The sequence below is a fragment of the Protobothrops mucrosquamatus genome, unplaced genomic scaffold (assembly GCF_001527695.2).
Source record: "Protobothrops mucrosquamatus isolate PMUCROS unplaced genomic scaffold, P.Mucros_1.0 scaffold593, whole genome shotgun sequence".
NCBI classification, from domain to species: domain Eukaryota; kingdom Metazoa; phylum Chordata; class Lepidosauria; order Squamata; family Viperidae; genus Protobothrops; species Protobothrops mucrosquamatus.
The window spans coordinates 409,420-419,902 of record NW_015386892.1 but is presented as its reverse complement, the minus strand read 5'-3'; the positions used below and the strand labels follow the sequence as shown (position 1 = coordinate 419,902).

The 10,483-nt window shown below is 43.4% G+C and overlaps 2 protein-coding genes across 2 annotated transcripts in view; both read left to right on the top strand.

Annotated features, from left to right (window-relative positions):
* LOC107288790 (acyl-CoA dehydrogenase family member 11-like) overlaps positions 1 to 3,240 on the top strand; it is a 9,676-nt gene extending 6,436 nt beyond the window's left edge. Inside the window, 5 exon segments of the mRNA XM_015817439.2 lie at positions 165 to 260; positions 819 to 926; positions 1,365 to 1,536; positions 2,263 to 2,329; positions 3,000 to 3,240. Coding sequence (XP_015672925.2) covers positions 165 to 260; positions 819 to 926; positions 1,365 to 1,536; positions 2,263 to 2,329; positions 3,000 to 3,126 — 570 coding nt within the window. The 3' untranslated portion in view covers positions 3,127 to 3,240.
* A 1,502-nt stretch (positions 3,241 to 4,742) lies between these two features.
* Positions 4,743 to 10,483, top strand: part of LOC107288801 (acyl-CoA dehydrogenase family member 11-like) — a 20,269-nt gene continuing 14,528 nt past the window's right edge. The window contains exons 1-4 of the mRNA XM_015817450.1: positions 4,743 to 4,823; positions 7,060 to 7,292; positions 8,922 to 9,021; positions 10,188 to 10,305. Coding sequence (XP_015672936.1) covers positions 4,743 to 4,823; positions 7,060 to 7,292; positions 8,922 to 9,021; positions 10,188 to 10,305 — 532 coding nt within the window. The remainder of the gene's footprint in view (positions 4,824 to 7,059; positions 7,293 to 8,921; positions 9,022 to 10,187; positions 10,306 to 10,483) is intronic.

Below are 10,483 nucleotides of genomic sequence, written 5' to 3'. Positions count from 1 at the left end.
TAAGCAGGCAGGGCCCCTCCAGTCAAGGGGGCTGAGATGTCTTTAAAGATCAAATGCACAAAAGCAAAAATAGATTCTAACATTTATGTATCTGGTGGATTGTTGTTTGTCCTTCTCTCAGCCTGGCTTATTTGTCAGATGTGTAAACGAGTCATTTTGTGTTTCAGGCTGTTGCTGTGAGTTCAGAAGGCCTGGAGTGTTTTGGAGGACAGGGCTTCATGGAAGATACATGCCTGCCTGTTTTGCTCCGGGATACCCAGGTAAAAAGCACTGGACTTTTTCATTTATTTTTTTACTCCTTCTCCTTACTCCTTCTTGCAGTCTGCTGCTATTTTAGAGAGAAGAAACAAGACGACAAATCTGCACCTTAGTTCCTTTGTTTCACTTTTTCTTCCTAAGCTTTGTTATCGCAGACTTCTGAGATCATGAAGGGGAAAAAGTAATTCAGGCCTCTGAATACTCAGAAAGTTCTTTCGTAAAGAAATTAAAAGCCTATTAAATGGAATATTCACCTTTGAGAACGTTAATAGTGGCATTCCACAACACTTGGAGATGTTCCAAGTTTGTTTGGAAAACAGATTCCCTTACAAAAGAAAATGTTAAAAAATAACATTTCTAAGGTCATTACTGAGAACTGATTTATTTTTAAGCAATTCTGGTGAGAAGGACACATTAAAGTGCAGAACATTCATTCACAGAAATGTGAAAACTATTGGGAGACTTTGGGACTGTTATCCTCGGTCAGCCCAATTTACTCCTCGAGGTTGTCCCTCTGGCATCTGCTTCTCCAGCTCTGCCTCTCTTCCCCCCCTCCCCAGGTACTACCCATCTGGGAGGGAACTACTAACATCCTGTCCCTGGATGTTCTGCGCTGCATTCTCAAGAGCCAAGGAAAAGCGCTGGATGTCTTTTTCTCCACTGCCCAGGTAAGCTTTCTGCAGACACCAATAAATGAGTTTGTCACACCACCGATAAATGTTAAAATTTGAGAGGCACCTAGTAGAAGCAGCAGGCTCAGTCAGCCTCATCATCTCCCATTGGTCTTTTAAGTAGCACAATCAGAATTTACTGCCACTTCTTACATCAGTTGTCCCATCCACTAATTTTGAGGTATGTAACCCTCAAAAGACCAATGCAGTCCTTAGCCAGAATAAAGATTGACCCTCTTCTCTGATTCACAGATGCTTGTATAACCAGTTCATTCTGAGGTGCCACTAAACTTATCCTTATTTTTTTGCAACAGTCTTAGGGGAATAGAGAATCCTATCTCCAGAGAAGTAGCAGTTGAGTAATTTCTTCTGCTAGCCCGAGGTGATTTGAGTTATTATGAGTGTTTGTTCTGTGACTTGAGGGTTTCCTTGCAGACCAAATTGGAGGCAGCTACCCGACAGTCCGAACTGCAAACCTCTGTGCAAATAGTTCAGAATAATCTGCAAAAACTCAAGCAGTTTGTTCCAAGAATGGACTCGAAGGGAGAAGCTGAGTGGCAACTTGCAGCGAGAGACTTTGCCTATTCTCTGGCATGGATCTATGAAGGTAATGAAGCAAGTGCCTCGAAATCTTTCGCTTGCTTACCATAAAATTAATTGTTGAATGTTGCTGAGAAAGACGTTGAATGATAATCCCCTTAAACAAGCCAGCAATCAGAGTTTGTGTGTAATGCTTTAAAAAGGGCAAAGATTCTCCAGTACAAAATGAAGCACAGAGAAAGGGGCTCTTTTTGGAAAGCTGGACCAGACAGAAAACCAAAACTGAACTCAAGCCTTAGAGCTGATGGAAACTAGAACATTAATTAGACCATGTACTTACTGCATGTAGTAAGTGCGGCACTGAAGATGGCAGTAGAGAGCAATGGGGAGAAATGTAAAAACACCAAAGTTAACAGTACAAAACTGAATCCATCAGGGAGACAGGGAAACCTACAGATTTTGAGCTTGGATTAAACTTAACATCAGTAAAATTAGTCTTGTCTTCTATAAATGCTAACAGTTAAATGCTGTTAACTTTTCTCCTAAAATCAAGTTTGGCCGTGGCTAAAAAACAAGCAGGAAGTCCTTTCTTTAAGAGAAAGAGGTTCCTGGAATGCTGCTAATGAGGATGAATAGGAAGACTTTAAAAGGAGCTTCCAAATTGTTGCCCACAATAAAGAGTTCTCCATGTGGTCAAGTGTTGAGACGATTCGGGTTACAGGGTAGATCCCATTAGATCTCATTAGGAAGCAAATCAGAAATGTTTAATTGACTATGCATGTATTCCCCGCAGGAGTCCTTCTGCTGGAGCACGCCGCCAGGGCTGGTGCATCAGCCACAAATATCTACGCTGCTCAGAGGTACCCATTAAATCTAATATCAAAGCAAAGACTGAGAAACCCAAAATATTGCACACATTAAGTTGGGAAACAATTTTGCTCTATGGCTGCAGCAGCTGCTCTGAAAATTGAGAAATAGCAGCTTGAATAGGACAAGCACCTGACATGAGGCCAGAGAACTGACTGGAGTTTGCAGAAGAAAAATGATGAGTTTCCCCCAGCTCTCCTGAACTTATGTGTGATTTTTAGTGGCACAAATTGGGTTACCCCTTGCCTCCCTCCCCTCCCCGACTTTTAAAAATTAAGGATTTGAGACGACAGCAGCTACCCTTTTGAACTTTAAAATCCGCTTCAAGCCTAAAATTATTCTACTGAAATTGGACAAACTTTAGGCGATATAATTTCAGGTTTGCAAATTAGGTAAAAAAAAAAAAAAAGGAATGTTCTGCCCCCTACCCCCACGTAACCCTCTGGTCTTTCTCTGCAAGGCCTTGCTATCACACAGGCAGCTTTCTAACTGGTTATGAGAGCCAAATTTCATTCCTGGATTCTGGAAATATACTCGGTGTCCAGGATGCGCCATCCCCTTTAAATCCTAGCAACAGGAAGCAATGTTGAGGTAGACGGGGTCTGAAACTGGGAAACGCCGTTTTAATTTGAAGACAGGCGGCTTTCTCCTTACCTTCCGCAGGTGGTGTCAGGAGGACGACTGCCTTGTGGACAGAGAAGAGAAGGCTGGTTCTTACAGCTCTAAAGCAGTCTCTCTGGATCAGTCTTTGGTTTACGATGGCTATTCTTCTCTGAGAGGAAAACTGTAGCAAAGAATTACGAACGTGAAAGAAGCCATCTGGGGAAGGACATGACCTGGAGGAGAAAGAAGTGTGTACGTGTGCGCCTTTAGGAGAGTCTCCAGTGTTCTTTTCAAAACAGGACTGGAAAGACAACATTCCAGAGGTCCATTCCAATTAAGCTCCAACTATCCCACGATTGCATTGATTTCTCACGCAAGCAAGATTCTGTTAAAAAAAATCATTAAACATAGGCTAGTGTCATCAATCAAGAAATTAAAATTTAAAATTTTTTTTAAATTTTTTTAAACAAGAATTACATAGAACTTTTTCTAAAGTTTTGTTTATGCATGATCGGTTATTTTTTTAAAAAAAGAATTTCTATGCCTCTGCATACTTTGAATGAGCACAAATTGCCAGCAGCACCTTCCTGGATTATGGGATGCTTCCGTCCCCAGATTCTGCCTCTGAAATATCTCTGAATTTTTCTCCTTTTAAACTCCGCATTTTATGCATTGCTGTTTTTGTTGCATTCTTTGCCTTTCACTCTTTTTTTTTTTTGAAACCTTTTAATTTTTTAATTTTAAAACATTTACGGGGCAAAATAAATGGCTGGATAAAATGTAACTGAAGACGATGAAAAAGGACATTGTAGCTTGAACATAAAACATGAGTAAATAAACATATGTTACAATTCTCAGAACAGTCAATGTGTACTATCTCAGTTGCGAGGGGGTTATTTGTTTTTATTATTGATTTAAAGCTTTAAACATTTGTTTCAAAACATTTAAAGGGCAAAAGAAAGAAGATGATGAAAACCAAAAAGACATTATGGGTGAAAATAAATCTGTGGATTAATTTTACATACCAATTGACATGTTTTCATTTTGTTTTTGTTTTTTTTAAATCAATGCATTTTATGCCCCAGTTTGTTTTTAAATCAATGCAACAAGCAACTGACGAGGGAAAAAAAAAATCTTTTTAGTAATAGTTTAAGGGGCAGGCAACTGAAGAGAAAAAACTCTTTTTAACAATAATTTAAGGAATAGCCAATTGAAGAAAATATATACTTTATGCTAATAATTTAAGCGATAGGGAACTGAAGAACAATAATTTAAGGGGCAGGCAAAGGTAGAGAAAAAAAAATCTCCTTTGAATATCTATTTAGTATGAATAATAAAATAAAGAAAAACAAGAGTTTTCTTGGCGATCGGAGCAGATCTACTGGAGACGCCCCGGGGCAATGTCGCGTCCTCCTTTGGGGAGCTCGCCCTGCGCTTGCGGGGGCGCTGCAGAGGTTGCCCGGCTCTCGCTTTTGCCCCCTTCTTTTGCCCCGGGCGGGGGTCAGTTGGGGGGGGTGTTCCTGTGGCCAGGAGCAACCGAGAGCCCCGAGGGCTGCCTGCCACCCGTTTGGCGTCCCGAGCCTCCGGCCAGCCCCTCTTGGGTCCAGCCCAGCCCCGCTCTGGCCGGTGGAAGAGCTGCGATCCGACCTGCTCTGCTTCCAACAGTTGCGCTTTTCCTACACGAGGAGAACCGCCCCTCCTGCCCCCGAGTCCGGGTGGGGAACGCCCTGCGAGGGCCGGGAGGGTTAGAGGGTTACGGGAAGCTGCGGAGCGCTGGAGGAGCCCTCTGCCAGGCTTGCAACCATGGAAGCGCCTCGGATCGGGAACCCCTACCTGGAAGACCCCTTGCTCCAGGCTTACCTGAGAGCCCACCTACCTGCCCAGGTGGGTCCCGAGGGAGGCGGGCGCAAGACGGGGGGCTCGACGGTCGGGGTTGCCAGGCTGGCTCGGCGCTTCTCCGCCTCTTTTGCTGCCCCCTTCCCTCCCACCCACCCACCGCTTTTGCTCCTGCGCCCCCGGCCCAGGTGCCTTAACCCGGTAGGGACTGGAGAGTGAAATGCGCACCCGGTTGGGAACCGCCGCGCGTCCGGGCGCGGGGGTGGTCTAGAAGACCTCGGAGGCCCCTTCCAGCCTGGTGGTTCTAATGACAGCACCAACGAGGGCGGAAAGCTCCAGTTCTCTGCACCTCAGATTTGGGAGAGGTCCCCATCTGTGCTTGCAGGGGCAAAAAGCTGGAAGAAGGGGGAAATGAAAATACTGGGGGTGGGGGCACAAAAGGTGCTCTTTCACCTTAGCAGCCAAAGGGCAGCTTCGTTTCTCAGCATCTTTTCCAAGCATAGCTTACACTTTTTTAATGCCAAAGATTAAGAACACAGAGTCTTCCTCCCTTCCTGACAGGGCCTTAAGCCATAAGAGAGACGGTGGCTGTTTCCATTAACCTCTTGTGTAGGAGTGCCCCCCCCCCTTCAATTTTCTTCAAAGGTGTGCTACTATCCAATTTTCTCCCCCCAACCAGCTGGTCTGCGGTTGAAAAATAGGACAGGGCAGTTTACACCATGCTGAGAAGGAAGGAAAACCAGCAGAAGAATATTAATCTGTAGAAAATGGTTGGGGACTTAATATGTTTGTGGGGTGGGGGGAGTAAACTGAGTTTCCATGAAAAGAACTCATCTCCTTTTGGAGTTGTGACGGCAGAGCTGGAGTCATGTTTTTCCTGAAGTAGTCAGGAAGAAGTTTTAAATTTCGGTGTTTCCCTGTTTTTAGAATACTATCATAACTTTGAACACTCACTGGTTCTCATTAAGTGAAGACTACCTTTAGAATGTACTCTGCTGTTTATGTGTAACTGCAACATCAACAAAAGGAGGGGGAATCTTTAAACAAACACCTTTTGCATATATTGCATAACGTTGCTTATCTGAGGGAGATGGGTGGTTAGGAAATAGGAGAATGGAATGGAATGATTACATGAGCATCCTGAATTCAGGAAACACAAATTTGGAAGAAGAAGAAGAAAAAACAGCAATGATCTGGTTCACTCATTAAATTATGGCAATAGAGTTGCAATATTGATACAATACCATTGCAAACAAATGATTATACAAAAACGTATTTCAACTTATAGCAAATACAAGTTAAGCAGCTGTGGTCCTTCTAATATTGCAGTTCACACCATTAGCCGTGGTGGCTGACGCGGTTTGGAGTTCTGACTCAGCCACATTGAGTGAGTGACATTTTCCACCACCTTTACCTAATAATAATAACAATAACAATGAGTTGGAAGGGACCTTGGAGGTCATCTAGTCCAACCCCCTGCTCAGGCAGGAAACCCTGTACCGTTTCAGACAAATGGTTGTCCAGTCTCTTCTTAAAAACTTCCAGTGTTGGAGCATCCACAGCTTCTGGAGGCAGGTTGTTTATACACTGCAACCCAACAATTGTTAAATCATTTATGTACAACAAATGTCACACACTTTGTAATATTCCACCATAAGTAAATCATTCATATCACCAGCCACTCAAAGGTTGGGTCACTTTGTCCAAGGCCTTCGTAACTTTGAACTGTTGTTAAACAAACAGTTATAAGTTAAGGACTACCTGTGCACTTAAAGTATTGACACTCATTTAAAGAATCTATATTTGTTTTTTCCTCCGGATGCCCAAAGACAAATCATGCATTAGATTCCCGCTCAGGCTAAAGACCTAAACAAACTCTGGGAGAATTTCTCAATTCCTGTGCTCTGACAGATGGACATATTTCCAATCCTGGATTGGAGATAACTATCACGAAAAGGAGCCAACAAAAACTTGGATTCATATATCCCTTTTCAACGCTGTATTTTCATCAATTGTTTTACCCAAGAAAAGGATGATTGGAAAACAGTGAACTGAGCTTAAAACTGAGCTCATATACATTCTGAGTGTTCTTTAGGAAAGACACTGAGAGGTGACCACAAACTTAGCTTATTTGAAGAAGCAACATCAGATGAAACTACTGGCCAAATACGAAAGAAATCAGCAGCCCTTCAACTAGGTTTCCTTTGTTCCTTTCAAAATTACTTTCTGGTTCCTGTCCTACCACCACCTCTTCATGTTCCATATTTATGCATTGACCGTGTAGGTGTTTGCTGAGGTGAACATTGACCTGGAACGGTTTGGAGATCATTTGAGAGATGAAATTGACTTCTTGGGCCGTGAGTGTGAGCTAAACCCTCCTAGATTATTGCATTTTGATGCCTGGGGACAGCGTGTGGACCAAGTGACCACCTGCCCAGCCTGGAAGAAGCTGAAAGACATCTCTGCTGAGGAGAGCCTTGTGGCTGAAGGTTATAAAAGGAGATATTCCTGTTGGAGGTACTGCTCTGGTTTATGGGAGCCATGCAAAGCCTTTGGACATCTCCTGCGTATTCTCAAATCCTGGCATGGGTTAATGTTTGGTGGGTTTTTTTGTTTAATAATAATAGTTGATTAAATCCACCAATTTAACTACCGTAGTAAAAAAGAAAAAAGAAAAGACATATAAAGACATGACTTCCTCATTCATTAAATGTACAATTTTAGTACCTTCAATAAATTATCAACCTCTCTGATATTTCAACAAAATATCTCTTCTTTTCTTATCTCTTATCTATAAACCAATTTTAAAGCCTTTCATTCAATCCTCATGAGCAAAAGTCCATTAAGAATGACCAGAAACAATAACATATATTTTAATCAAATAATCCAACCATATAGTCCTTTCTTTTCCATTTATGGATTTTGGTCTTTAGATCCTTAAAATCAGTAGTCCCCAGCCTTTTGGGCACCAGTTCCATGGAAAATAATATTTCTACGGACTGAGTGGGGGGGGAGTGGTTTCATACATTATCTAGATTTAACGCATGCACAGATGAATCTTTGCTCGCTTGCATAGCCCGGTTAGTAATGTACCACAGAAAGATACTGGTCCGTGTCCCTGGTTTGGGGACCCCAGCTTTAAATAGTGACTCTGTAAAGTGCTTAGAGAAGGCTGTAAAGCTAGAGTAGCCTCAGTCTGTTTTATCCAGTAAAACCTGTTCGTCGTCTATAATCTCTTTTAAATTCATTTTTATAACAGCAGACAATTTTTCACAGAGCACTCTGGTCTACTACCACAATAAACTGAATGGGTAATTGCTTTTTGGATATTAAGAACATTCAGCAGTTTCCAGAAGTGATTAAGAGAGGCTGTATGCAAAGCCTATCTCCTTGTGAAGCTGACAAACCATGGCTTGAGTAAAGATGGCAAGGCCTTGGCTCCCCGAGTTCTAAACCTATGGGAGTCTATTATGGTCTCCTGGTGGGGAGCTGCTACCTGTAATATGTGTGGGCGATCCCAGGTCCCCTCCTTGTTCAGAATTCCACCCAGGAATTCTGAGAAGCTGGTCCCTTCCTCATTTTGCTGCAGTCATGGGCTCTGCTCTCCATGGAGTCTTCAATTCACCCTTGCTTCAGAATAACAGAGTTGAAAGGGACCTTGGAGGTCTTCTATCCAACCCTCTGCTCAAGCAGGAGACCCTAGACCATTTCAGACAAGTGGGTGTCTAATCTCTTCTTAAAAACCTCAAGTGATGGAACATCCACAACTTCTGGAGGCAGGTCATTCCATGGATTAATTGTTCTCACGGTCAGGAAATTTCTCCTCAGTTCTAAGTTTCTTCTCTCCTTGATTAGTTTCCATCCGTTGCTTCTTGTCCTGCCTTCAGGTGCTTTGGAGAATAGCTTGACTCCCTCTTCTTTGTGACAGCCCCTCAGATACTGGAGGACTGCTATCATGTCACCTCTTGTCCTTCTTTTCATTAAACTAGACATCCCCAATTCTAGCAACCGTTCTTTATATGTTTTAGCCTCCAGCCCCCTAATCGCTTCCTCCGAAGTCCTTTTCCTGGTAGTGTTTCAAAACTGCCATAAAAGGGTTTTGGGGAGGCATGCCGAGTATACCTTCACATATTTCTCTTTTCGCAGTCGTGTTCATCAGATTGCCAAGATATATCTTTTTGTGTCCTCTTCTGCTCTCTATGGATGCCCTCTAGCCATGACTGATGGAGCAGCAAAAGTAATTGAGGTAAGCCTTTAATGTTGCAAAGGTGGAACTGCTGGACTAAGTGACTCTTATTTAAAACCTCCCAGTGTTCTTAGTAACATTTGTAAAAATATCCCTGTCCTATCCCCTACACCTCTGTCTTCATGCCAACAAATTGGAAAGTCCATCCTTTTGTACCTGTTGAATAGTCATAGCTCTTTCCATCAACACTATCAAAAGAATTCCCTGGAGATAATTGGATTCTGCCCTCCCCCATCCATCCCCACCCCAATAACACTCTGATCAACCAGGAGAGCAACTCAAAGCACTTAGAACAGTGGTGGCGAACCTATGGCACGGGTGCCAGAGGTGGCACTCAGAGCCCTCTCTGTGGGCACGCGTGCCGTTGCCCCAGTCCTAGGTCTTCAGCTGGGTTTTATAAAACCTTTTCGCTTTAGGCCTCCACCACCGTGTGCAAAAAAAAAAAAAAAGTTCAATCAATCAGTCAATTTCAACTTCTCGGGGAAAAAAAAGATCTTGCAAAGTTGGAATTGATTGATTGAACTTTGTAGTCCCACCCAGTCTGCCGTTACCACCGCAGCCACACCCACCCAATTGGCCATGCCCACCCAATGGGCCACACCCAGCCAATGGGCCACACCCACCCGGCATCCGACGATGCATAAGTGGGTTTTGGGTTGCAGTTTGGGCACTCAGTCTCTAAAAGGTTCGCCATCACTGACTTAGAAGGAAGCATTGGGGCACCTCTTGGTCTTTTAATTGGAAGCCCCTGGCTGAGGGGCTGCATGAGTTAATCAAACTCAGAGTCTCAAAGAGTCAAGAATTCCTCTCTGCTGAGTTCCATAAAGGCCTTGGTGATTCTCCTCCTCCTCCGAGTTTGCCTTAAGCCATGACCCTTGAGAGCTGTGGGTGTGATATCTCTGGAGAAGCTCCCAGCTACTTTTGCCATGACCCCGTTTGGCAGCTGCCCTGCTGTGCCAGGGTTCCTAACTATCTTGCTGCTTTTGATGTTAGATGCAAGCAGGTGCCCGTTGGCGATGAGGATGGTGACCACCATGTACTTTTATTCCTCTTGCTTGCATCATCCCATCTCTTGTAGGAATTGAAGGTAGGGCTGACAGTAGTTCATCTCTCCATCCATCTCGATACAGTATCTGCCTTTTGTCTCTTGCTTGCAACTCCAACAGTCTTTAGGTATCCCAAAACCCCTGGAAGAAGCCTATGCTCATTTGACCTCCTGTGACCCCAAGACATTCTGGACCTCTGGCCAATGGATGACCGAACGCAAAGGCGGCTCTGACGTTGGTAAGGGGGTCCAACAGGGAGACCCAATCCTTCCTTTCTAAAATATACTGTTTAGCAAATAAGACTTTATTTGGGCAGGCTTACCTATTCAACAGTCTCCATTCAAAGAAGTTAAATTTGTATGTTATGCCATTTTTCCAGGCATGTTTTGTGTTTTTTGCTATTTTTTGAATTTTGT